The following is a 27,481-nucleotide window of genomic DNA, read 5'->3' as shown; positions in this document are numbered from 1 at the left end:
CTGCGCAAATGACGTGGTGTAACAGACATGTAAACCACATATAGAACCCAGCTCCCACGCGATCAAATAAATGCCTTGAACATTGAAGTCTTATGGGAGGATCATTTAGCAGCAATTCCATACATGTTGCAAAGAGGCGTTTTAGCTCCACTAACGTCGCCAATTTTCGTTTTGTTATGGCGGCGAGACGAAGTACTTTCGCTGGTGGAGAGAATCAGCTCAACAGTCGTTTCAGATCGGCAACAGATGCCACTCATATCAAGGCTCCGAAAAAACAGTGCAGTTGCTTGGAACTTGTGAGGGAAACCATCCCTGCTCTTGTGGATTGTTCTCACAAAGGACAGCTGGGCAGAATAGGTGTGATAGGCGGATGTCAAGAGTGAGTATAAAGTAGATCATATCTGGTTCACTTTGTGTAGAAAGCTCACATCAGCTTTGTTATTTGCCCTAACTTGTTATATTGCATCAAATAAACAGCAGTATGTATGTGTCTAAAAAATTTGTCCAGGTGTTCTGGACACATTTCCTGCATGCTGATGGAACTAGCTATGCTGTATATGTGAATCATAATCCAACAAATGCCCGGTACTTACCAGTTTTTCTTCTTGCTTTATCTTCAAAGTGCACAAAATTGTAGGTTTTGTTACTGTTTTTGGTTTTGGACTAGAGTTTCTACTAAAACAATTAGACCACTCGCCCTCGTTTTGTATGAGCGACAGTCAACACGGCTGCACCTCATTGACTATTCACTCATAGAAAACTCGGGCTTGTAGTCTAATTGTTAAAGAGAAATTATGATCTATGTACCAAATGGAAAATAAGCTCTTGGAGGAGGAGGGTGAATAGATTTGCAGATCAACAGATTTGACACTCAAAATCATAATTATTATTATAATATATTAAACGTGTTTGTGGATTTCGAAAATATGGTGAATCAATGGATCAGCTGAGAAATTTGGCCTGGATGCCGGTCTCTGTCTGTCTTGTTGTTCATATCGTGATCAATCCTAAATAAAGTTTGGATCATGGATTTTTGGTTGGCCTTTTGAAAAAAATCAGATTTTTTGTAACCGTAATACCCCCTTAATTAATTATTCAAGGTGTACTGCATATTTATATTGGTGTTTTAAATAATGCTGTAGCATTGCCTTGGTATAAGCATGCAATTATCATGAGGACATCGCAGAGATGAAAATGTGTAATTCAGCCGACCCGAGTCAGGTCGGGTATTTAATATTCATGAGCCCCCACGTCCAATCACGAGTCGTCTTGGGAGTCTCAAAGCAGGCTGTGAAAATGCGGTTCGAGTCCAAGTTTCTATTGATGTTAAAACCGGTTTTGAAAGCAAAACATATTATTCCGATAGTGAAATGTTTATCGGTTCATGTTCAAAGCGAATGCTCGCTTATCTAAGGAAAACTGATCGAATTCTAGTGTTCAAAGCGTGTGTGGTACGTTCGCTTGTTTTAGGTAAACTTGCTGAAGTTCGAAGCGTGATCTCCCCTGTTTGAATAAAACTTTTGGAGCGTGTGTTACTGTTTACTTAGCTAAGTTTTCATGTTCAAAGCGTCTGTTCACTTATCTGAATAAAACTTACGATGGTTCTCATATTTAAAGCGTGTGTTCATTTGTGTGAATACTACAAAGAGTTTGGTCTCACTTTTAATTAACAATTATTCGCCGAAGGCGAAGTGATTATTCAACAATAATCACTGAGCCTAAGGCGAATAATTGTTTTAGTGTAATTTTTAGAGGTGATCATCAAGAACTTAAAAAAATAACTATAGCAAACAAGAAAACAGCAAACACAAGTGTTCGCTTGCATACGGTGTAAACCAGTTTAATTCATCGATTACAATCAGAATTTATTTAGTTAAAGCAATAAAACAGAACAAAACAAACACTGTGAGAAAGATAGATGTCCGTTTTCTTTGTATGATTGTTGATGACTTCTAAACGAATGTGGGAATCCTCTCGAAAATGAGTAGCTCCGGTGAGAAGAGAACTAAATAATGTTTGCTCAATCGATCTGACTGAGTTTCTCATCGATCGCCAAAACCGCCGTGTTTACGATCATTTCTCACGCCTTGAGAACCATCTCTTGAAAATATTTTCGGTCCAAAAGCCTTGGTAGTTAATTTGAAAAATTCCCAGTGTTTAAAATATCCAGGACTTAGACTGGTTTCTTTCAAATCAAAGAAATTTTCATTCAGCAAAATAACCAGGCCTTCAAAACTATAATCACCTCGCGCGGGGTGATTATAGCCTCATAAGCCGAGCTTCTCGACCAATCAGAATGCTTCAATTCTTATAATCACCTCTGAAATTATACTAATACGTGAATATTCCCTACGCGCCGACAGATATATTTTTTCTTTTGGAGCGTACGCGTCCCACAAGAAATAAATCGCTTCTTCAACAAGCTTACAAAGGTGTTTATAACAGCAAAGAACACTACAGTAAAAGAAACCATTCCTCATTTAGATTAAATTGTTGCGCTAATGTGCTTGAGATATTTCTGTGAGCGAAAGTTTTTTTTTGAATTGTTGAATAAACACGTGCGACAAGTCAATTGTTGCGACAAGTTCTCATCGGCGCGGGTTGATTGAAAATATTCCGAAACTTTTATCTTTTAATAAATGTTCTGGCGTATCATATAAACTTTTATAGAACATCAGTTTTACTCATTGATATCATTTCACCGTTTAAATAAACAACTTATGCCAAATAGAACAAAGAGAAATCATTCTTTCTGCTACTTGCCGTGATGCTTCAACAGACAATGAGTCGGCAATTATTCATTCCACAAACAAGTCTCGCCGGCGTGTGCCGAATGACAGAAAATTTATCTCGCAAAAAAGTTAATATATTTTCACGACGCATCATAAAAACTTTCGTAGATCATTGTTTCTTTTTATTAAGATCATTTCACCGTTTAAATCACTGATTTACGCCAAATAGAACCAGAGATATCATTTTTTCCTACTTGCCTTTACGCTACAATAGACAATCAATTAGTCTCGCTGGCGCGTACGCGTGTTCGAAACTTTCTTGAAAAAAAAAATTAATGTTTACGGCGCATCATTTCAAAAAAAGAGGTCACATATTTCAAGAGAGTGTTTGCTTGTCTGAACTGAATTTATCGAAGTTTTCATGTTCAAAGCGTTTCACTTTGTTCACTAGTTCGTTTACTTGTTTGATCTTCGCGTAGTCACAAACCGGTTTTTTGTGAACGAAAAAACTGCATTCGGTTGTTAAGTCACTTAATCCCCCGTGGGACATCTACCGCTTCGTTGGGCATGCGTGAATTAATAACTGAATTCGTAATGAATTACACATTTTCATCGTCGTGAAGTCCTAATGATAGGATGAAAAATCGGCTTCAAAACACAGGCATGGACAGTCTGTTGCAGTGAAACTTTACCACAAAAAGTTTTCATGTAATGCAGGTCTGGATTTGAACGAAATGAAAACAGTGGCAGATCAATGGACTAGGCCAAAAAAATCTACAAATCGGCAAATTTGCGTACCCTAATTCATCTCCTCTTGGATACTGACGCACAAGTGATGCCAATGCACAGTTGTATAGTGGTTTTTTTTGGCTTGAAGTTTTTCAACCAGCTAGATTTTTAATTTTCTTTTGTTTCAGATTATGACAATGTGCATTAAGGAGAATAATCATCTAACTGGTTTAAAAAAATTTAACCTAAAACAATAACATTGTAACCACAATGCAGAAAACCCTTTTCTGTTGGCTACAGGAACCTGGCAGATAACAGCTAGAAATTTGCTTCTGGAGGAGCTTAATAAAGATGGGAGGGGCTTAAAAGAGGTGGTGGGGGCTTAATAGAGTTTTATGGTCATTCTTTTGTGCTAATTTAATCCAAACAGAAGTCAAGTTGAAACTGGTCTCGGCTTCTGATTGGCATATGAAATTATAAAGCAAGTAAAACCACAAATGATAACATCCCTCCTCTGATTCTACTGCAGGTATACAGGTGCTCCATATTTTGCAGCAATATCAGCATTGAAAGCTGTAAGTATTGATTTTAGAAGTATAATTTATTTGAAATACACATTATTAATTTTATTGGTAGAGAATGGTTAGATCATTTGGCTTGTCATTCAGAGCTTGAGAGCTTGTACTCTTACAACTTAATTAAGTCTGGCCCCACCAAGTTGTAAATGGGTACTGGCCAGCAGATTGGTGGATAAGACTGCAATGTGCTAACACCCAATCAGCTGGAGGGAAGATACCTCTTTTTTTTAATGCTATGGAAGCTGAATACTCCCTAATGTGTCCTCAGACTAGACTTTTCTATGCTCAGGGGCTTTTAGTTATCAAGGGTTGTAAAATAAATGTGATGGTTATTTAGTTTGGTCACACACTGACAATCCAGGAGATCTCAAGAAACTGATAATAGATGTTTTTCAGAAGAAACATGAACCTGTGTCCCAAGTGGATTTTTCAAACTTTGATACCAATTATCAACCAGTTTATTTTGGAAACCACATTGATATTCACTTTGTTGATTTTTTAGGGTGCAGATTTGTCTCATGTGTTTTGCACAAGTGATGCAGCTGTAGTGATTAAGTCATACAGCCCTGAACTCATTGTCCATCCACTTTTGTAAGTACACAAAGACACCTCATACAAATTTCTGTGTATTGTCCAGGAATTGACAAAAGAGATGAGATTAGTGGCAGACATGAATTCTTCATATAAAGGAGGAAATTTTTGGCTAAATGAAAAATGGAATAGATTAAAAAATGAATTAAAGCATTTTATCTTAGTGGAGCACCTTTCTTTATTTTTGAGTTCAAAATATCTCAAAATCCCTTTCTCTAATTTAAGAATAGGTGGCTGATTTCATTTGTACTGAATTTGTTTCTTTAGAGATAGAAAGACAGCAGTAAAAGAGGTGAAGGATTGGCTTTCAAGACTTCACTGCCTTGTGGTTGGCCCAGGAATGGGAAGAAACCCAACAATCATTGAAAATGTCAAGGTAAATCCAATATATATGGTATATGTTGCAGGTCAAATCCGTTTTCAGGTTAATTTAATCCCTTTTTGACCTAGATAAATCTGCTTCAACCTGAAGAAAACACTTTTACAATGACATAAAATAACTCCAATTCATTAAAAGAAAGTCCAATAGATCGTTATCTTCATGTTGAAACAGATTAAACTAGGCTTGAAACGGATTTAACCCGAAAACCAAACCTGCAACATATATACAGATACGTGTGGTCTGTAATTTCAAGATTTTTAGTTCAACTACCAGTAAACTGGAGAAAGAGTTTCTAGTTTGTCAGATTCAATGTCTTCATAAAACTTTAAAGGGAAGCTTGTGTTATGATTGTCTTTTTGTCTTGCAGGGAGTGCTTGAGCTTGCAAAGGAACAGGGAAAACTCCTTGTCATAGATGCAGTTGAGTAAATTTTTTTACATTGAGAAATAGTTGTGTTCTTCTTTGCATATTGAGTGGGACAAGAGAATAGCGAGCCCTTGTATTGGCAAATTGAACTGACAAACTTTAAGGTAATACAAATAAAATAATAAATATTATTTTTAGATCTGTATAGCTTTATTGAATTGATTTTTATTCCATTAGGATGGGCTCTATATGATAACATCTTACCCTGACATAATCAAGAACTACACCAAAGCAATTCTTACACCAAATGCTATGGAGTTTACAAGACTGTACAGCACCATGGTAAGATCATTAATTTGTTAATTAAATTAATCAGTAACAGACTGTGTTTATACATGATAATTATGGTTAAGGAACAGGAGTCAGGTTTCATTTACTTCAGTTGGTCAGTGTAGGATAAGGCCTTTTTCCCCCCCCCTTTCCCCATTTTTTTTTTTTTTTTTTTTTTTTTTTTTTTTTTTTCCCCCCCCCCCCATCACTTTTCTAATGGTCCGTCCCTAAAGTGACTGTACTGGGACTACTACTACTCCCTAAGATATGATGCTTGTCTGATGGATAGCATTACCCACCGTTTGAATAACTGGCGTTGGGTGGACAGGAACTGTTAGAGTAATGCACCTTGCACAAAAACACGACACAAGGTCCCCCCCCCCCCCAGCTTAAACCCAGACTACTTGATCCAAAGTGCAATAACATTAGGCTACATGCTTCCTATGATCAGTCCGATAAACATCCATTTTTCTCCTTCAAGTGCAGCACTGTGGCAGCATGATGATTATCAAGAAAATAGTGTTTTTATGTAGCACCAAATTCTCAGAACAATCATTAAAAGAAAGGCATAATAATCAGTTAGGAGAATTGCGTTCTTCAAACTGCAATATTTGTAGCAAATAAATTTCTTTAAATTTTTTTTATAGTTGAATACTTATGAGCAAAGGTTTTGATATACATAGGCAAGTAAAAATAAACGATAATAACGAACGACGTTTCGGAGTCGTCATGACACCATTTTCAAGTTCAAAAATGAAAAGAATAAACTGTCAGAAAAAGTTCGCTTAAGATTAACATAATAAATATGCAATGTCACGCAAATAGTTTGGCTCGGATTGAGTCTGATTGGACATTTAGAGATGGTGACAATTCTCTAATTACTAGCATTTCATGCACTAAACAATCAAACTTATTCTTGCACTTCTTGATGACATGAAACTGTTTGTCAAGGTCTTTTGGGACAATACAGTGTTTGTCTCTATAATGCTTGCCAATAGATGATGTTTTGTTCTTGTGCTCGTCCACGCGCTGATGTAAATGCCTCAGTGTGTATCCTACATAACTTGCATCGCACAAGTCGCATTCAAATCTATATACAACACACTGCTGGTTTACAATAGGTGGTTTTTTCTCTTGTACTTTAAGCTTTTGTTCGATTTTGTTGCTAACAAAAACTGGTTGAATGACTGTGAAAATGGTGTCATGACGACTCCGAAACGTCGTTCGTTATTATCGTTTATTTTTACTTGCAGTTGAATACTTACCTCTTAAATACAGGCAGAATTTTGTCATTACTTACCCCTTTTTTATGTGTCAATCTCCCAGTTTGGCCGTGAACCTGACCCCTCCATTGACACTTCAAGTCATGTGACACAGCTATGCCGAGAGTTAGGTGGAGTCACAATATGTCGGAAAGGGCAGGAAGACATCCTTGCCGATGGAAAAGATGGTAAGAAAAATCTAATTTAACCATTTCTTTGGAAAAAAAAGCTGGAATGCACTTTTTGAAATTGTTGTTAAGAGGTCCATAAAATTATCTCTTTGTTCCTTAGTATTTGCTCAGTTTCTTTACTGTTGTAAAATACCTCCTCGCAAGGTTTTCGCTGCCATATTGCCGAGAGTGCAAACACAGCGTGTATGCAGTGTTTGTATGGTAAACTTAAGATAAAAGCTAAAATCATTTCCTTAAAAATTAAAATTCTTTAACAACAATGAAATTTAAACTTAACACGCGAAGCAAAAAAGTTTCTGATTAAATTTGAGGCTCGTACTTTTTCTCCAAAGCATACAGTTAGTTTTAATTTTCCACAAGTCATTTGCCCGTAAGAGACCTTGTCAAAGTATTTAGCACCTGTTTGTGCTGTGGGCAATGCGGCAGAAAAAAAACAGTAAAAAGATCGATTAATACATTTTGATGGTGCTGAGTTGTTTTTACTTCTGTGCAGTTGTTCATTGTACAACAGAAGGCAGCAACAGGCGCTGTGGAGGGCAAGGTGACGTTTTGTCTGGATCTTTGGGAGTATTTTTCCACTGGGCAGATATGGCATTCAAGAAAATGAGCAAAGATGAAAGGTATGTATGTATTTAAATATGTTTCTATGATAATAATTAAATTCGTCAAACGTGTTATCAAATACAGTTGAACGTGTCCTCGAAAACAATTGAAAAATTCACCTAAAAGTCGGTATTAAAAAGCCTGCGAAGGCGAGACTTCTGAGCGGCGTCAAATCAGCTAGCATCTTTCGTAGTGACAGTAGCCTGTGTTTGCAGTTGAAACAACAAAAATAACAGAAATCTTGTGTCCTTTCGAGATGCTAATTACTCTTTCTACCATTAATAAATTGTTTTCCTCTTAGCTCTAAATTATCCAGTAGGTCTTGCTGAACTCTCATGAAACTTCCCGGCTTGAAAGCGGCCGAAAGTCGACAAAAGTAACGAATGGACAGCTAGAAAAGAAAAGGATACTTCTAAATTCAAGTTACATATCGAACGAGTAGAGAATGACTTACCAGTAACCGAAGACTTCAATAATTTTTGCGAGACTTCCTTGCAAGACATGTTTTCTTATGAAAAGTTCGAGCAAAATGAACGGGTGAACGCACCCGCGCTGTTCTTTTCGCGCGCTTTTTAGACGCGGGATGTGATCACGTGCGTTTGTGGCGGGAAAAGTGCGCCGGCCTCGGGGCACGTTGAAAACTCGGACGAAGAGGGAGAAGCGATTCACCTTTAAAGGAAATTTTCGTCGCAAACATTTCCACGACTTTGCCTAATTCATTTCAAAACTAATTCACATAATTTAACCACGATAAAATACCAATTTTTTTCAATCAAAATCAAACAGTTTTTGTTTCGTTTTCTGTTGAACTCGTTTATCGTAACAGAGGTCGTATTTCTATTCCAATTTCAGAGCGTGTCTATATAGTCGATCCTTGGTTGCAGCCTACGGTGCCTGTGCACTAACAAGAACCTGTAACAGACTGGCGTTTGCAAAGTACCGACGAAACATGACGACCACGGATATGATTCCTGAAATTCATGACGCTTTTGAACTTTTGTTTCCTGAAAAAAAGTCGGATGAGCGAGTTTCAAGACAAGAACACACTGTGTAGAGCATGCAAGCCTGGAAGAAATGCTCCATTTTGCGGAATGTTTTTACTTACCAACGACCAAAGACTGCAAGAATTTTTGCGAGACTTCCTTGCAAGACATGTTTCTTATAAAAAAACTTTTATTTTTGAAAAATTTAAGTTCAGCCCGCTGTCAGAGAAAGGTATGCCATATATAATACAGTTTCCTTACTTTAGAGGTGGCTTCGTAAAGGACAATTTATGAATTTAAAAATGAGACTTTCTTGGTGTTGGCAGTGTATGAAGGTAATATGTAAATATCAGTGATATAAATAACAACAATAGAGAGAAAGATTAAACAAAGTATTCTTACGTTACATGTGAGGGTTGACGTATTACGCCTGACTTAGTATCAACTGGAATCTCAACTAAACATAAGGAACTAGGTTCAGGGCCGTAACTAGCACTGGAAGAGGCAAGACGAGGCACTTGCCTCGTCTAAATTTTTACCCAAAATTAAAAACTAAATATGTTTTGTTGGGAAAATAATCCCCAGTTGAACAAGATTGATTTTTCCCAAGAAATACCTCGTGAAAAATGTCTCTTAAAGAGATTCATAACTTCTAGGTTTCAAAAATTTCTGGAGGGCATGCTCCCAGGACCTGCAAGCAAGATCTTGACTCGTCTATGGCAAAGGTCTGGTTACGGCCCTGCAGTTGCGTGTAACGGTGTGTTGAATGACTATGTGCTTGACAAATATTTTGGGTACCTACCCTTCTTCTTTTTAACTGCCTCAAAACCATTAGACAACGCCACAATGAATGGATTTCAAAATTTCAGGTGAAATCCCACGTCCATCCAAATCAAAAGAAAGTGGTTAAGACTTGAATTAAATCCAATGAACCTCGAATGGGCCTTTTGCAACAGTTTTTTTTTTCACCGTATCGGCAAATTTCAGGGCATTGATCCGCAAGGACAAGAATTTATTGCAGTTGAAAACTGGAAATTTTACAATGTTTTGTAAGCAAAGCACTAGAGTGTGATTGAATGGAAGGCTTGCTCTTCTTATTCAAATTCTTCTAATTTTGAACGGCCAACACAATACACCGTTTTGAGATAAAAGTCTGAAAAATTTGCATGTCATTGCTTTTATCTTTACGAAAGGTAGGCCACGTGACCAATTGTTGCATAGAGCAAGCCTGTAAAAACATTCATATCACATGAGCAAGGACCTGACGTGCCAAAATGTAAGGCACAGTAAAAAGTAGGAAATTGAATATTTTTAATTTGTGAAATCAGCGTTAACTTGGCAATTACCCCCCTCCCCCACCCCCGGCTCCCCTTTCCTCTCTTGTCCAGTCTAACGGGTTAGGCTGTTCATTTATTGGGCGTCAACAGGCTTTATCGGTGTTCTCTTGACCACTTTTGTTTACAAAATTTCAGGGTGCTGGAATTGTGATCTCTGAACAAAACCACCCAAGTCGAACTGCTGAAAAGTGTTGTCTGTTTTCTCAGGTGGTACTTTTCAGATTCTTTTTAAGATTAGGCACTCCTCTTTTTCGACATTGACCTCGTTCAGAACGTCTTTTTCATCGTACTTGGTTTGGAGGGGAAATAAACACACCACATTGTAATCAGATCCGTGAGGTGGATGGACATCCTGACTAACTTGAGAAAGTATCTAGCCCTTGAAAACAGCCGAGTTCTTCGCCTCCTGTTTAGCGCAAAAAAACGCGTCTACTTTAGTGCGCTAAAAAAGGTAGTAATGGCTTTCAATAATAAAATATAAGTGCAACAATGCAATCCAAGAGATGGACATTACAAGCGTGAGAAGCGATCTTGCCCTTGAAAAAAGCCGTGTCAGTTCGCCTGCTGTTTAGTGCAAAAAACGCGGCTACTTTAGTGCGCTATAAAGGTAGTTATGGCTTCCAGTAATAAAATAGAAGTACAACAGTGCAAATTTATAAACATAAAAGTAGAAGCGAACGGTGAGGGAGAAGCTTGAAATTGCCTTGGTACGCAACATCGCAGTTGAGCCCGGTTTCCCGGGCTATTTTCGCACCGTCTGTTTCATTTCAAGATACAAGACAAAGCTAAGGTATGATAGCGTCAAGCCGAGTTGCTTAAAGGGTATCTCAGTCAGAATCAGTACCCCAACTGTTAAGATTGATCACCAGCTGTATAAAATTAACGCCACTCAACAGCAGGCCGGACCACACGGAGCTAAAAGCGATAAACAGCGTACGACCAGACAGTAAACGTCCCGATTGTCCATGGCTGAGCGCGATTTTTTTATGAGATGTTATCTGGTCGAAGAAAAATCCTTTTACAAAATCAAGAATCTCTCAAATCGGGCTCAAGTGTGTTGTCAGTGTGTTATTTTAAATTTTTTACAACTTTCGCAGAGTAAACTTGTCTTGAGGCAAGAAATTAAGAAGCCGGACGCTACTCAGCTCAGGTTGTATTCAATCCCTTCCCCTCCCTCCCCGGGTTAGCAGTCTTTTGACAAAAATAAAAAGCTGTCATCGAGGGAGGAGTTACACTATACACCGCTAAAGGGTTGACAGTTTACTTCGTTTGTTGAAACTATTAAACTTTGATTATGTGGCCTTCCTTGACCTCTGCAAGCCGATCCTGATTTATTCACGATAGAAATAATTTACAACCTTCATTATTCTGTCATCTGTTTATTGGGCTCTTTCTTATCGGGATTTAATTTGATTTTTGTTTTACAAGAAACACGAAACCCAACACAAAACATGTAGCTTTTATATTCTTAACATTTGATACAATTTGTAGACGCGGCGCATGTGTTTTCAAACCAAACAATAATGAAGTTTTTTTCGTGGTCATTAAGATATGATATTGAGTTGATCATGAATTATTGTTCGTGTGGGTAATATTGGGTGTTCTGTAGTTGCGTTTTCAAAAATACCGTTCAAAACAGAACCCGCAGGAAAAGCTTTTAAAGCGCGAAACCTCGACGCGACCACGAAGCAAATCCGATCCATTTTGGGATGTTTGCCGTGCAATTAGTCATTTCACTTTGTGGAGAATTTGTTTACAAGTTCGTTCAACACGCTTCCGTTGTGTGACATTTATTGTCTGCGTTAATTGTATTAAAATTCCCCCAGGGGAATTGTTTGATGATTGACTGGTCAACACCTTGTCAACGAAACAGAAAGGAACAAGCCTCTTTACATGTAATAGCTGTGGTCGGAAGATACGAAACCTTGGCGAAGTGACTGGAACAGCCGGCCAGGATTTGCCATTCTGTTTATAACGACAAAGATAACGGGAGGCAAGTTTAGTCAAAGAGGAAAAATATTGCAACAGGGGGCGTGCGTATGCAAAGTGTGAAGTCAAGTGCCTGAAATATATACAACCGCCAGTTTGTCGCACGATCGTGAACCACGCTCTGTCCTCCAGGCAAGATCTTTTATTCAAAACTTCGCATATTTAACATTTTTACGTGGACGAACGGATTACGCAGTGTTTTGCCGCATCAGCGTCATTATTCATTCTGCTATTTAATCGCGGCGTGTTCACAAATTGAGGTCTACTTTGCTTGTGTGTGCGTCATGGGGCGAATACTACCGTGGCTTCAGCTCGTAATCCCGTTTTCACTGCTTTCACTCTGCATCGCTACGGACGTTATGAAATTTGAAGTTTTTGAAGAACTAGACGCTGGAACATTCGTGGGAGACGTTTCAGGGAGTTCTATAGTCAAAGCAGTAGCCACGAATGAAAATTTAAAGGGAGAACTTCGATACCAATTGTTGCAAACGTCCTTTGCAATCAACGAAACTACTGGAATTATTCGCACTGTGGCAAAGTTAGACCGCGAGAACTTGTCTCTTGTAGACGATACATTTCAAATCTGGGTTAAAGTTTCCAAAGGAGTTTTCACGGCGGCTATTCCGACAGAGATCAAGGTTTTAGACATCAATGACAATAGTCCTATTTTTAAGGAAGACATTGAGAATATTTCGGTTAAAGAATCTGCTCCAATGGGTGCTGAGTTGCCAATAACGGTTGCCGAAGATTCAGACATTGGCAACAATTCTGTTCAAAGTTACGAGATTGTAGAGAGGAATGATGATGGAATTTTTGACTTGAAAGTCTCGCACCCTACTGCGGAAATCACTCAAGTCAAACTTGTCGTCTCAAAAAGGCTAGACCGCGAAATAAACGACAGCTACTATTTGGTGATCGAAGCGAGGGACGGCGGAAGCCCGCGTAAAATTGGACGCAAAGGTTTGAACATTGCGGTTCTCGATTCGAACGATCACATTCCAAAGTTCAGCAAAGATCTCTATGTCGGCGAAGTTAGAGAGAATTCTAACCCGGGAACGTTTATACTAAATGTTACCGCCACAGATAAAGACATTGGCACAAACGCTGAAATTGTGTACACTCTTCAAGGACCACCCCAATATAAAAACCTTTTTAATTTGGATTCGCGAACGGGCGAACTTCGCACGAACGCTGCGTTAGATTACGAGCTTTTTAAGGATTACCAGCTACAGGTGACAGCGAGAGACAAAGGACCGGACTCCATTCCGTCAACTACTGTGGTAAAAGTGAAGGTTAGTGTACAATGTTTAGATAGAGTTTCAAGCTCTTTGTAGGTGCACTCGTAAATGAAGTTAAACGCTCGACAAAAATGACGTTTTTACTGATGCTTTTGCAAGGTCACGATCAAAGCTCGTAATTGTATAAATGGCGTTTTTTAAATTATTGTGTGTCATTATGGTAGTTTAAAGAACATTTTGTCCTCCTTTCATCGCCATTGTTCATTTAGTTTGACTTTTCAGGTTTGGTGAGTTTATGTTGAAATTTACACTCGGATTTACATGTTATTTTAACACCAGTTGATGGATAGACGAAAAGGCTGTTGAAAGATGCGAAGAGCGAGGGAAATTGTTTTATGATATTCCTCCACCGCAAAACGCAAAGAAACTTTATTATGTCGCCCCAATTAAGTTTGGATTTTCAAAATCTATTCTTTCTTTAATTTTTAATACGTTACAAGGCTGTGAAAGCCGAAATTAATTAAGTGATGTTGTTAAAACTGTCAAGAAACTTCGCTGAAATGGACAATGCATTCAAAAGGCACCGAGAAACATTCATCAATAAATCTCGCGCGAAATGTTACACTTCGTTCTATTATAAAGCCCCGAGACATTGGAAAGAATTGTTGCTTTTTAAATTACAACATATTAAATTTTTTAATTCCCTTATCATTTACAGACTTCATTGGAGCATGAGTTCTTGCAGGCGATATTTGTTTTGAAGGCGTATATTTCGGTGTTGATTTTATTTCGTGCGAGAGTGTAGATTTTTGTTGGCTTTCTTTAACGCGTATCTTGTTGCGTTTGAAAGTGATTGCTTTCAAAAGGCTTCGATTCAGGAAAATAATTAGTGTTGTTTTTCAACGACAGCGATAAACATCAGTCGCTGATGAACCCTTATCATGTAAGTCTCTATTATTCCCCGCTGCGATTTCAATGATGTTGGCTTATTAGACACAATATACAGTTTTGTGCCCTCGAAGCCTTGCCCTGTCTTTGCGATTAAGGACTAATTCCTTGATAGATAGCGTATCTCTTTCAAAACGCACAAAAGGTTAAAGAAATCGGCAATCGCGTCATCTCTTTGTAATTGTGTAAAAATTCACAGAGAGACTTTCATTGTTACGTTCGTGATTTGAAATGAAAATCGGCGGATCTCTTCTTCGTTGCTTCTGTTTGATGTATTTACAATTTGACAGGCGGTGGTGGTTTATCATTTCTTGCTATCCTTTTGTTTTTAACACTATTGTTTCAATGGCTTTTCTGCTGCCCTCTAATCCTGAATGACACCCCACTTAGGATTTGCATATACACCAAAAAAGACCCATTGATTCAGACGTTTTCTTATTTGCATATCATTTAAGGCAATGTAAATACTTTCAACTCGCGAAAGCATGTCATTGTGAACTATTTGTTTGGTGTTTTCCCGTGCTAAAAGCTTCAGAAATCGGACCCATTTTATCTCATAAGGGTCAGTTTCGGTGCCAACTTGTTAGTGCAGTTTTCAGATCCGATCTTTCAAGGCAGCTGCCCTGTTATCTCTGTCGTTTTGATTACAATTTTCGTGTGAGGTCTCCTTTGCATTCCAGCTAGGATTTTGTGTGTGTTATTAGCGCGGCGATTGAGCCAAAAACGAAAAACATCCGCGCTAAAAGGAATTAATAAACTTTGTATTCCAATTTTCTTGGGTGTAATTAAAAAACTGGCGTGCTTTCCGGATGTGAGTAATGTTTCTTAATTTTCCCTTTTAGGCGAGGTATTCAGTCTGTGTACTGAAATCCTTGAAATATTGACAGGCCAAAAATGCTTGTTTACTTTCGGAGAAAAAAAAGTGAAGTAACTTTCAAGGACTCCAGCTTTGTTTTCGGCAGTTATTCAGTTTTGAAATATTTATGCTGCGCTCTTGAAAGCACGGTAGCTTTCAACGTCAAATCAATGTGCCCTTGTGGGGTATATATTTCTATTGTCTGAAATTCGACAACTGTATACATTTAATGCACTCCTTTACGATCAAATCAAACACAGTACAGAACTTTCCAGTCCTTTAAAAGAAAAAGCGCAGTTTACTGTGTCAGTAAAATCAACATACTCCGGCCAATAGAGTTTTTCAGCGCTGCGGTTCGGCTTAAGTTTTTATCATTTCGTTAGCGTGGTAGGTTTTGATATCAAAGTCAATATTCGTCCCTGTTTTTATTCTTTTTTAAAAGTTTATTATTTTGAGTACCCTATTTTTTTATAAGCCAACGCCTGTTCATTCAACAGAACTTTAAAAAAGCTTTGATCTTTTTTTAAATTTCTCTCCCATTTTTGACACCAAATACAAAAGTTTCTCTGCTCTGAATTGGGCGGACAAACGTCAAACTTAAACGAGACGTGTTTATATTTATAATGGCTGTCTGTGGATAAAAAATATATTTATTATCCAACTTTTCTTTAGACTGCCATATTGTTTGTCTAAATGACTGAAGTCTCAAACCCAAGTTAAAACCGGAAGTTAAAGAAAGCCAGCTTCATTACAACTGCTGTATTTTCAAGACAAATGCTCTTTTGCCGGTTTTATGATTCAAAAGGAACAGTTCTGAATTATATGCTATTAGTTTTCTTTTCTTTAACACAACAAAGTTTCAACCTCGCAGTGGCAAAGTATATTGTCAGCCAAAACCACGAGACCAACCGCCTCGACTACAAGAGGTCCTCGTTGTACTTATTTATGGTGCAGATTTCAATGAGCTATTTTAAGGTTAGCAAACAAACCCCCATCCGGCTTTTGTTCTTGCAACTACACGGCAAGGAAAGCGGATACAGTGAAAGATCGACTGAAAATGAAAGAAAACTATTTCAAGAGCCCAAATTGAAATTATTTTTGGAACACACAAAAAGCGAGTACGTGTTTTATTTGCATACAGGTTACACGCTGTAGTATCGCCCATTTCCGTTTGTAGCGTTTCACATTTTCTTTTAAACATTTTTGCTCGGTGACAAAAAAATCTTTGAAGCATGAATTAAACTCTGAAACAAATTCAAGTATATCAGTAAATTCATGGGGTGTACGTAAAAATGTGTCGAGATTTTTCAAGATTGTCTTTGTCACAAATCACACCTTGGCCGTTTAAAGGGTTTCTTGGTAGCTCGAAATCGAAAAATGTACCGAGGCAAACCGCACAAGTTCTTAAAAGGTGTTAAATGGCGAAAGGAAACTCGATTTCACTAATGTTAATGGCGATGCATTCTTTTCAACCACAAGCGGCATTCTTGGGAATTCAACCTGAAAAACAGCCTAAATGCGTTGTTAATATATTCGTTTTATGATGTTTAATTTGTTTAGAGTTTGTCTGACATGTGTTTAGAACAAGTTTGTCGAAAACAACAGCTCGCCGCGGGTTTTCAAATCGATATGTGACCATGACTGAGAGAGATCCATTAGAGAACGGAATTGCGCGTGAATGCCGCGGGAATGTAAAAAATCTTAAACTTTGAATGGAAACCGTTTCGACAAATTGGAACTGGAGAATTGGAGACTATATTTGGGTTGTGAGATCCCTCTTCCTGAAAATGAAAAGCGTGCGTAGCCTGAAAAATTGTTTCACCAGTTTCGTTCCTTTATTTGCGAGAAGTACGCGCGTGACGCTTGCTCGCGTTTCGCGCGCGAAGCTAATCTCCTTGCATAAATCGTTCGACGATCTTATTCGCGCAATAATCTGCCTTTAAAATTGCGTCTATTCAGCTAGATGGATTTCAATGTTATGTCTGGCTTAAAGAATCATTCTTGCATTTCCGGATAAGTCCAATCTAGACTAATTGGTTAAGGGATAAGGCATTGATAAAGCATCGATTTCATGAGAGGTCTTAAGAATACACTCGGCTTGATTTGGCTAACTGAATGAGTAAGGTCACGAGCTTGCTCCAATTCTGTTAAAACGAGTACAAGTTACTTGCAAAACGACAGTGTACGAATATCTCGCAATATTTGTACTCTGAGGGACCGGTTTGATAGGATATCTCGGTGCCGCACACTTACTCCCAACCGAGCGCGTGCGAGAACGCGAATCACAGTTGAAAATCTCTGAAAGCGCGCTTGACGTCTTTCTGGGGAGCGCGCAAACGACGGAGGAATACGTCTGAAATTCAGACTACTCTAGAATACTCGATATTTTGCTGCGTTGTATAAAATATCCTTCAAATCAAGGAAACCTTAAAATAACAGTTTTCCATGGTAAAGTAACCAAAAAAGACCAAAAATGGCAAAGATTGTGGAAAACTGAGACGGATAAGGCACGCCGAACTTGAAATATCTACTGTAGAATAATGATTTCAGGATGCTTTCCCTGTTAGGAACAGGATGCGTACATGTCATAATTACAGTGTATTTGAGACGGATTTTTTTCCACGACGATTTTACCGTCCGAATAAACTACTAATTTAGCACGTCTTTGAAAATTGGATAGAAACTTGGCGTGCTAAAGTTTGGTGTTCATGCTATAGTCTGTATATTAGTTTCCGGAAAATGAGTTCTGGGATTTCCTGATTCCTTTAATCTGCTAATATAAGAAAAAAAAGCATGCTCTAAAAAGCTCTAAGTAGTTTCTGCCTGGATCGTGTTCAACACCACGAAACTTGAACAAAATCTCTACTTGGAAAACGTATATTAGTTCTCTTAATTATTTTTGTCTACTAAACAAATCCAAAGTAATATTACTCTGACGTACTCTGTCAACTTCATGTGGCCAATGGACTAGAAAAGTTGGCGACAGGAAAACTGAAGAGAAAATTAAATTTGGAAAGAAAAACAGCTTTATGTCAAACCAATATCCGCTGCTTGTTTCGATATTTAGTCATTTCGACGTTGGTTTGTTGACCAATTCCAGAACACCAGACAGTTAAATGTGAGGAGACTAAATATTGGGCCATAGACATTTCGGAGAGCAATTATGTATAGAGAAGGTTTTCGTTGGTATATTTTATCCAGAGGAAACATAGAGGCAAATTTTAGCGATGACTCAGTCATCTATTTGTGGAAGGGCAAAAACGGAATGCAGTACGACTAAAGGCAGGTTCAGAAATGGCTGTGGAAGGGGGAGGGGCGAGCAGAGAGCGCGAAAAAAAAATGGAGTGTTGACCATAATTTCATTACCTCCCTCGCACTCGTAACCGCGAGCCTCCCGTCATTTGCGTTTTACTCGGATTCCATTTCAAACAATGCAAATTTCTCTCTGCAACATAGGTCCAATTCTTTCAGTAGTTATTTTGTACTGAGTTAAGAGTGACGAGAACGTTAATCAGCAGATCGTCAATGACTGCTCCGGCTTTGTGTTACTTATTCTTCGCGGCCGATTTATTGGGTCGTCACGAAATCTTCTCCTTCTAATGGTTAGCGCGAGAGGAGTGCGTGACGGCTAAAACAACGGCTGAGCAATGGAAACTGTTGGGGCAGTGGTCTTACCAGTTCTGACAAATAATTTTTTTCAAATTACTTCTAGATCCTTGATGAAAACGACAACAAGCCTGAAATTTCCGTAACTCTCCTTCCAGACGCCTTCGACAAACAGGGCAAGATTCCCGAGGATACCAACCTTAACACCGGCGTTGCTTTAGTAACGGTGCGTGACAAAGATAGCGGACTCAATGGTCTTGTCACGGTCACGCTACAGCACCACAAGCAGGACTTTGGCCTGCAGCAAATGTTTGCTGGGCAATATATCCTTGAAATACGACAACCACTAAGTCTTGACCGCCATGCGCAGTACAAGATCAAAATCGTCGCTGAAGATAAAGGTACGCCGTTGTCACAAAAGAACAGTCACGTACTTGTTGTCAAGCTCGCCGACAGCAACAGGAACGCTCCGAAGTTTGCCCAGAAGGTCTATAACTTGGATATCGGTGATGACGTCACACCAGACACAGTCATCACGAGGATGACGGCGACCGACGAGGATGATGGGAGAAACTCCGAATTGACCTACAGCCTTGAGAGCATGCGCATAGGCGAGCGTAATGGCAGCGATGAAGACCTACGTAAATGGTTTTTCGTTGACACGGCAGGAAAAGTGTTGGTTCTTGCGAAGCTATGGTGCGCATTCACGCCTTCTTTTACGCTGAATATCGACGTTCGAGATAACGGTCGTGTTCCTTTACATGGAAAAACTGTGTTGAAAATCTATGTTCAATGCTCACAGCACATGTATAACTTAAGCGTGGCAGAGAATCAACCCGAGGGGGCTGAGGTAGGGAGAGTTCAACTCACTTCTGTAGCACCTGACAAACCGCTTCATGTAAGACTGGTCACGAAAACCGCCGATTTTGCTCTGGACGAACAGACGGGAATATTAACTACCACAAGAATGCTGGATCGGGAGAGTAACAGCTCCTATCTACTAACTGCTGCTATATCCGATGGAACTGTGGACATGGAAACTACCCTGAATGTTAAAGTGGAGGACATTAACGATAACTCTCCCGAGTTTGTTGGAATGAAAGGTAGCCATAACATTACAGTGACTAATTCAGTTTTCATTGGAGAAACAGTACTGAAAGTACAAGCGATCGACACGGATGCAGGATCAAACGGACTCGTACAATATTCCATCGTCTATGGCAACGACCATCAAGTATTCCACATGAACAGACGTAATGGAAAAATAACGCTCAGAAAGGTACTTACCGAAAAAACGTACACTTTAACAATCAGAGCTGCGGATTCCGGTTTTATTGAAAAAGAAGCTTTCCTACATTTGACAATCTCGGTCGACTTCATCACTCCCGCCCCACCCCCTTCTGGTTTTCCGGGAGGCATTTCTCCGCGTCCTGCTACAACGAACGCAGACAATGGCCTGGTGGAAACCCGAACGGGAAGCAGTGGCTTCTTCTCAGATACAAAGATGATCATTTTAGTTGGGGCTTGCGCGGGCTTCTTGTTATTGACTGTTTGCCTGACAGCGGTTTTCTGCGTGAAGTGCAGGCGCAAGGATAGCAAAAAAGAAGAGGACAAGCGTGGTAGTTACCATGAGCCAGACATCAGCCGAGAAGATGCGTTGAAGGCGTCTAAGAAAATGTTCCAGCAAGCGACTGCCAACCCACGTGATGCGGCCGAAGCGTTTATCGGCACCCGAAAGCAACCGATCAATGTGTCGCCGATTCCGATTAAAAAGATGCACCCGACGATGACGTATCAAGCTCCGGCGGGGACGGGATCTCCCACGGGGAATTCACGTCCCGATATGTACTACCCCTTTGAACAAGGAGTGGTCGAGTATCACAGTAGTGAAGATGAACTAGATAGCGGGCGTGGCGGGAGTTCCCGCGGGTCCAGCCCGTATTGCGCTCACAGCCCCCCTTCCAAGAAGACAGAGGATGATTGGCGACCACCAAATCACGTGAGATATCCCGCTCCTCAGTACCGGGCTCGCAGCCCCGGCATGCCACCACCCCCTCCCCCGTATGAAGATGTACAGAGGCGAAAAGCGTTCGTGACAATTTCTGGAGTCACGCATTCCACCACAGACCTATAGTAGCGAGATATGTCATTGGCACACAAAGTGAACTATATATGCTCGTGAACAAATAATTTACACGAGAACTTCACAAAAACACTTTGTGAGACGAAAACACAATTCATCATTTTCACTTCTTTTCATACTTCAAGGAGTATCATAACACTGTTCTTTGGAGAAAAGGGAGTCGAGGATTGTTTCGTTGGAACTCTCCCACTGTGTTTATCACAGGAGATCTTTATCGAACAACGCCCTGTTTTATCTCTTCGTGAACCACAACAAAACCATGCCCTCCCCCCCCCCCCCCACCCCCTCTTCCCATTGCATTTTAGTTTTTAAATTCCTTTTTATCTTTGCAAGGTTTTATTGCATTTATTTTGTGTTTACGAGCGTAGCCTCTTTCATTTGACTTGGAGGTTTCTTTCCTCTTTGATTATGGCGCGTTTCCGTCTCCCCACCCCCTCCCCATGGGACAGTGTTGTGCCTACTAACTCGCTTAAAGTTTGTACATACACGTTATTGTTTATGTTCAAATTAATTTAACGGAAGAAATGCGAAATTGTCTCGCTTTGCTATTTACATTTTGTACAGTGATAGAATATATATTGAAAGCAGTGGGCTAGCTGCATCGGCAAATAGGGGGAAAGGAAATGACATTTTAGTGACTGCCGTTTCAAATATTTAATAATTTAAAGTTCAAGTTGTAATAATTAATTTACCCTGCATATGAACATAATCAAATTGGGCTGATTACAAGAGAGGGATCGAATATAAAGGAGATGTAGAGACGCTGATTTTATACACAGTGCTAATAATGAAAATACCATAGAATTGGTTTTCTTAGTTTGTATTTTAAATTGATTTTTATACTCATGGCAGTACGTAAATTGAGTAAATGAAATACGGGAGCTTGAGATGCTCGATTTAAAATCATTATTTGTCGTTTTAGTGACTCTTGGGTCGTCATTGTTGCGTAGGGCTCTGGGTACTAGTGCTGCATCCTCGTCGCCATAAGTCGCCATAGCCCCCGAGAAACGAAGGTCTCCAGAGACAGGCTTTTTGAATTAATTCGAAATTTTTTGATTGGCTGTTTGAAAACAAAGAAATCTTGAACGGAAGTCTAAAACGCCCAACCTCGTTCCCAGGATCGAACGAGGTTGTAAAACGCCATGATTCTCCCAAACAGTATTTTGAAACAAAACGACTGCATACATGAAGACCAGAACCCCCAGAAACTTTGACTGGAAATCCTTTGTCTCCATACACCGATTCAGCGTAAGCCGGAAGTTGCATGGAAACGAGGCCTAAGGGCCCTCGGCGGCTCAAAATTATAAAGATTTTATTAGCGTGTGGGGCATTTCGAGTCGGTAAAATCATTCCCTTTACAAATTAGCCACGAATCTTGATCTTTATAAGTGCAAAAGTATAAGAAGAAGAAATTTAAGGTCTAGCAGTTCTTACAGCTTACCGGTAAGATTTTGTTCTTTGGAATCGAATATTTTATATTCACTCATCAGCATAGCCTGAATGTTTGCCGTTCTCTGGCTACACTCAATTTTGGATTTTGTTAATCAATAAAACGAACTACTTTATGATTCACTGAATGGAACTTTTGAAGAACAAATTTGGTTTTGAGAGCCCCTTAGGTTTTCAATCCGAATAAAAAGTTGCAGGTATCGACATAGAATCGTAGAGAAAGTCACGCGTAAACATGTCTCACAAATAGTTTCAGTTATCTAAATTATGTTAGTTTGTTTCGACAGAGAAGCTCACGTAAACATGTACCGCAGTTTGTTGTAACATTTTCCAATCATAATAATTAATCAACAATCGAAAAGCGTACAGTCAACCCAGTCAAATACAGGTATGTCAGATTTTTTTCACTGAATTTTTTTACGGACCTGTCTTCATTTGTGAACTGGATCGAATTTGACCATCACCCCTTCCCGGTCGGTATAATTTTTATCGGAAATAACAACCGAGTCTGCTTTGAATCAACTCTGCTACATTTTGCTACTACTCTAGAATCTGTGTGTTTAAAAAGCATCGATGAATTTAAACACTAAATAACCTTCCGTGTATACACACAACTCACCCATTGGCGTCGAAAACGACGTTTTTGTCTCCGGCGTTGTGTACTTTATATTATAATTCTTTTGATATGAAAGTTGGCTTTATTTTTTTGTTCACCTGTATGAGTCTGCAACTCAAATACATGTACAATTCAATTTACACCTGAAACAGTTCATGCCAACCCCAAATTCTACTGAAAAAATCTAACAAATTCTTTAACAAAATCAGTAGACTGTCTTTAATGATGACTGATGTATGCGTGATGTTTACGCGAGTTTCTCCATTAATACTAGAAAGTTTTCATTCAGTTCGAAAACCAATTGAAAGGGCTTCCTTCCCACAGAACAGAAAAATCTGTTTCTTAAAAAGGTATTCTGGATTTTAAAGTGATTTCATTTTATTGATTAACAAAATTCAAAATTGATTCTAAACTACCTGACAGAACGGAAGAAATTCAGCCTATGCTGGCGAGGAAATATTGAAGTTGGCAGCAAAATCTTACCGCTAAGCTGTTAGAGTTTCACCTGTCGCCTGGTGGACATTAAAATTTCTTCTCTTTATACTTTTGCACTGATAGGGATCACGATTCGTGGCTAATTTGTAAAGGAAATGCTTTCTTTCGACTCGAAACGCCCCAAACGCTAGTAAAAACATTATAGTTTTTAGCCACCGAGGGCCCTTAGGCCTCGTTTCCATGCAACTTCCGGCTTACGCTGAATCGGTGTATTGCCCTTCGTTTCTCGTGCCAAGGCCTCGCCGGCTGAGGGAGGCAAAAATGGCAATGGGACGAGAATGGGTCTGGAGAGAGTAAAATCACCTCGAACTGAATAAGACATTTTCCAAGCTACATTTGTCCTTGTTCCAAAATGTGGCCAAGTGAAAAACTTTAACGTGAAACGCGAGCAACTATGCAATGATCCCACTAGAAGCCCGAAAAAAACGGACTTCTGGTTGAATAGCGCATAGTCAATGTCGCCTCTTTTGTCGGGTGTGGACGTTGTCAGGTTAGGCACCCGAAAATACGACGTTCAAATGAGAAAAGTGTGAAATCTTTTCTTGTTTATTTCCATGTTCAGCTGTTATTACCACATTGTCTTGGCTATGGTTACCATGGTTATATTCCCTATCATGAAAATTCTACAACTATCACATCAGAAAATAAGAACCCGTATGTACAAGGAATCTTCCCTCGGAAGATATGTTACAATTTTCTCTCGTTTCTAGTCTTCCTACTCTAAGCTTCCGTCTGGCTTTGCGTCTTATTTAAGCCTTCGTTAATTCTTGTCTGAAATTCTATAATACTGACCGCCGGTTGTTCAAGGGGTGAATAACACTATCCACCGGATAAATCACTATCCAGTAGATAAGTGCTGTCAAAACATGCTGCGCTATCAACTGGATAGTGATTAAGCGTTATCCAACCTTCGAACAACTGGGACCGTGGAACAAAATACGAAAAGCGATATTTTGTGTCTTGTTGGAGAAGAACCTGATATAGTTGTGTACAAATTATCTCCTATCCGAGAAGTGTCACACTACACAAGCCCATTGAAAAGTCAATAATCAGTGGTTCGTACATGACGCACTCACTGAACTCTCGAGCTTCGGTCCCAGCCGGGCTGCGGTGCGAACATGGGAATCGCTGGAGGTTCGCCTCCTGGCGCGTCTGCTGAAGGTGGTTGTTGTTGTTGCTGCTGCTGTTCTTCTGCCGGTGGCGGTTGGAAAAAGTTACTTTGGTCGCTGGGTGGTAGCTTGTCGTTTTGAAACGCCAGGTCCTGATTTTCGTTTTGAAAAGCGTTCATCAATGAAGCATCGCTTAAACCAGTTTCCATACCGGGTGGACTTCCTGCTAAACCGGTTTGTAAACCGGCTTCATTGCCAAGTTCGTCGTTCTGAAATGCACCCATTGGTGGCATTGCGGGTGGCATGGATCCCATGGGCGCCATAGGTGGCTGCATGAAAGGCGCCGGAGGAGCCTGCGGCTGCTGTTGGTATGCCAGCGGTTGTTGGAAGATAGAAGGCGCGTAGCCTGCCTGCGCAGGGTTCGCTGGTGCTGCCGGAGGCGCTGCTGAGAAAAGCGAACAGTCAATCAGCGGCTTCCTCACTAATAATCGCTAAGAGTTTGGAGTGATTCTTTCGATCAATTTTATCGTGCGCGTTTCTGCTATTGAAGCAGTTTATTTCAGGGCTTGATCTAATGTTTCCATTTTTCACATATTTTACGTCTCGACGCTGAATTACGTTGCTGAATTAGTTCTTGAGCATTTCGATATTTTGAACGTGACGTTTAATGTGTTCTGTTTTTTCGTTGCTGATTTCTCTGTACCAGCGAACTTTTTCTGAAAGCTAGTAAAATCGCAATGAAATATCAGCTCGGCTTGACGACCATTTTCAGCTAGCAGTACTGACCAGTACTACTATACTGGCGATCAAACGAGGGAGAAAAAGGAAATTGCGCAATTTGAAGGGCAGCAGAAAACTACTTTTTGGGTATTCACAAGGTTGGTATGACAATGCAATGTTCCTGGTAGTTTAACTGTCTTGCCACAGTTTATGATTCGCCATGGCACCCAAGGTAGACAAGATAGCCATTGTGCGTTTTCCCACAACTGACACATGTTCACAGTTACTTAAGTGGGTTGAGTCTGGGAAGGAAACTAGCTAAAGACACGTTGCTATGACGTCTTACTAGCTATCATAGGCGGTACTACGTGCATCTGACAACAGTTTTAAACTCTTCAAAACTTAATCTACTAACCTGGAGGAGCTGCAGCTGCTTCCATAGAAGAATCGACGATAACATAAGAAACAAAAGAAAGCATCGTTAAAATATAAAGCACAGCAACAGGAGGGGGAGGGGACTTTGGCTTTTATATATATTTGTTACCAGTGCAACTGAGTGCTTAAACCAGTTGCACCCCAAGTTAGTCTCTCTTAGCTCAGTAGCTAAAACGTCCAACCAGTGTGCGGAAGATAGTGGGTTTTGCTGCTGTTGGACGAACTCGGATTTTATCCTAATACTGATTGATTAATATCTTATATAGAGACAATACTCGTTCTAAAGAGTAGGCACAAAGAACACTGCAACCAGGAACACCCAAATTATGAAATGTCACACAGACGTCCACACTCTTGTTACTTGCGGTGAATGGTCTTTTACCATCACTCTCACCCATTCCCCCTCCGCCCTCCACCCTTAGATCCGAAAGTAAGGGAGCTCCGAAGAAGCTAAGGAAGGAAGACAAAGATGGTTGAGTTTAACTTACCCGCCGGATCCTTGATACATGTTGGTCTGTTGACAGCAATGGCGTCCTTGCATTTGGGCATCACACATGGAACATACTGCACCTTACACGTCTGGCCAGTCGGACACATGAATTTCTGATAAAATGAAATAAAAAAAACAAGATCGTGCAGCCATTGGTAAATAACTATGTTGACATACGTAATAATGCAACAGGTACCAAATGTTCTTGACAAACTCTTACCTTGCATGGGTCGGGATCTCGCACTGAAAGAAAAGTAAGAATACAGGAATGAGTTAAAAATTTTAAAACGAAGACTGCAAGTTGGAGCCCACGTCAGCCGGATAATAAGAAATACCAAAAAAATATACTTGAAAGACTTAAAGTAGTCAACGTTGTTTAAGAATTTGTGGGAGGCACAGTCAACCCTATTACTGGATCGTCACATGGTTGACATAATTCTTGGGCAACTAAGACACGTAACTTTCACATCGCCATTCTCCGTCCAGTACGTGGTTGTTCAAAGCACGATTAAGCAAATCCAGGCAGCTAGGTAAGTTTTTCAGAGACTTCAGTTTTGTGACTTTTCAGTGAGAACTTCTGTACGTTCATATTTATTATCTACAAGTTTTGACTTTTCTCAAACCAGCTGCAGTGCACAAAAAATAAGCAACAAAAACGCTTTTACACAAAAGTGTTTTATTTAAGGCTGTAGTAAGTTTTAACCCTGAATTAGTGTTTTAATATCAGCTTCCCAACAACCTGGCCCAGGGGTATCATTGGTGAATTATTGAACCGTAGAAATGTTGGGACAGCCAAAAAAGATGAAGTGGGGTAGTAGAGAAAGCTGTGAAAGGCTAGCGTCCAATACAGGGTAGGTAAATACTCCTTGTCCCGCATGCTACAGAAACGCGATTTACGCGCCAGCAATGCAGATGGGCTATGTGGCTTCACCAATCTCCAGGATTGGAATAGACTGCAAACTTCAACCAACGGCGCCAACTGTATCTGTACATGTTTTTTTCTTATTTATTACATTACATCACCTAATTACTAGGGAAATCCAACGAGAAAAGTTTACTATAGGTGTTGGAACACCGTGTTTACGTTATAAGTGACCTTTTTGTGCGATTAAAAGCCTTATTTTTAAATGCTAAGAAAAATGCATCTTTTTGGATACTCTAGCTGAACTTTCAAAGTTCAGAAAATTTTAGGCAACGAAATAGTATTTCCAGAATGTACGAGCCGTTGTTACCTTCTCGAAAATCGTAGCTGGCAAATTTCATATTAAACCAAAACGACATTTTTCTCTCTCAGAAAACAGTTT

The 27,481-nt window shown here is 39.6% G+C and overlaps 3 protein-coding genes across 8 annotated transcripts in view; 2 read left to right on the top strand and 1 right to left on the bottom strand.

Moving 5' to 3' along the window:
- Positions 1 to 9: 9 nt before the first annotated feature.
- LOC144653883 (ATP-dependent (S)-NAD(P)H-hydrate dehydratase-like) lies at positions 10 to 9,152 on the top strand. 2 transcript variants are annotated; one of them, XM_078514011.1, is made up of 10 exons: positions 10 to 379; positions 3,991 to 4,036; positions 4,542 to 4,630; positions 4,898 to 5,006; positions 5,380 to 5,430; positions 5,615 to 5,719; positions 7,034 to 7,157; positions 7,654 to 7,780; positions 8,616 to 8,864; positions 8,932 to 9,152. In XM_078514011.1, the coding sequence occupies exons 1-9, from the start codon at positions 93 to 95 to the stop codon at positions 8,815 to 8,817; spliced, it is 1,140 nt and encodes a 379-aa protein (XP_078370137.1). In that variant the 5' UTR covers positions 10 to 92; the 3' UTR covers positions 8,818 to 8,864; positions 8,932 to 9,152. The 2 variants fall into 2 exon arrangements, with proteins under 2 accessions (XP_078370137.1, XP_078370136.1); XM_078514010.1 differs by having other exon boundaries at positions 8,616 to 9,152.
- A 2,765-nt stretch (positions 9,153 to 11,917) lies between these two features.
- On the top strand, positions 11,918 to 21,121 carry LOC144653828 (protocadherin beta-1-like). Its single transcript, XM_078513934.1, has 2 exons — positions 11,918 to 13,364; positions 18,827 to 21,121. Exons 1-2 carry the CDS (start codon positions 12,357 to 12,359, stop codon positions 20,852 to 20,854), a joined length of 3,036 nt encoding a protein of 1,011 aa, XP_078370060.1. The 5' UTR covers positions 11,918 to 12,356; the 3' UTR covers positions 20,855 to 21,121.
- A 2,825-nt stretch (positions 21,122 to 23,946) lies between these two features.
- Positions 23,947 to 27,481, bottom strand: part of LOC144653898 (uncharacterized) — a 7,480-nt gene continuing 3,945 nt past the window's right edge. For 2 of the 5 annotated variants that reach the window (XM_078514034.1, XM_078514035.1), the window contains exons 5-8: positions 26,398 to 26,420; positions 26,176 to 26,290; positions 25,668 to 25,685; positions 23,947 to 24,977 (exon numbers count right to left, since the gene is read on the bottom strand). In XM_078514034.1, coding sequence (XP_078370160.1) covers positions 24,496 to 24,977; positions 25,668 to 25,685; positions 26,176 to 26,290; positions 26,398 to 26,420 — 638 coding nt within the window. In that variant the 3' untranslated portion in view covers positions 23,947 to 24,495. The remainder of the gene's footprint in view (positions 24,978 to 25,667; positions 25,686 to 26,175; positions 26,291 to 26,397; positions 26,421 to 27,481) is intronic. The other 3 variants (XM_078514037.1, XM_078514036.1, XM_078514038.1) reach the window with 3 other exon arrangements.

Source organism: Oculina patagonica, chromosome 5 (assembly GCF_052425735.1).
Source record: "Oculina patagonica isolate OP01 chromosome 5, crgOcupat, whole genome shotgun sequence".
NCBI classification, from domain to species: Eukaryota; Metazoa; Cnidaria; class Anthozoa; order Scleractinia; family Oculinidae; genus Oculina; species Oculina patagonica.
Note: the sequence above shows the minus strand (reverse complement) of the source record. Positions and strands in the feature narration are given on the sequence as shown.

Bases quoted from the DNA above. Each gene is read 5' to 3' on its own strand.
- LOC144653883 (XM_078514011.1), top strand. From the start codon at position 93: ATGGGAGGATCATTTAGCAGCAATTCCATACATGTTGCAAAGAGGCGT. The intron at 7,158-7,653 runs GTAAGAAAAATC...ACTTCTGTGCAG, and splicing joins CCTTGCCGATGGAAAAGATG to TTGTTCATTGTACAACAGAA. The intron at 7,781-8,615 runs GTATGTATGTAT...TTCCAATTTCAG, and splicing joins AAAATGAGCAAAGATGAAAG to AGCGTGTCTATATAGTCGAT.
- LOC144653828 (XM_078513934.1), top strand. From the start codon at position 12,357: ATGGGGCGAATACTACCGTGGCTTCAGCTCGTAATCCCGTTTTCACTG. The intron at 13,365-18,826 runs GTTAGTGTACAA...AATTACTTCTAG, and splicing joins CTACTGTGGTAAAAGTGAAG to ATCCTTGATGAAAACGACAA.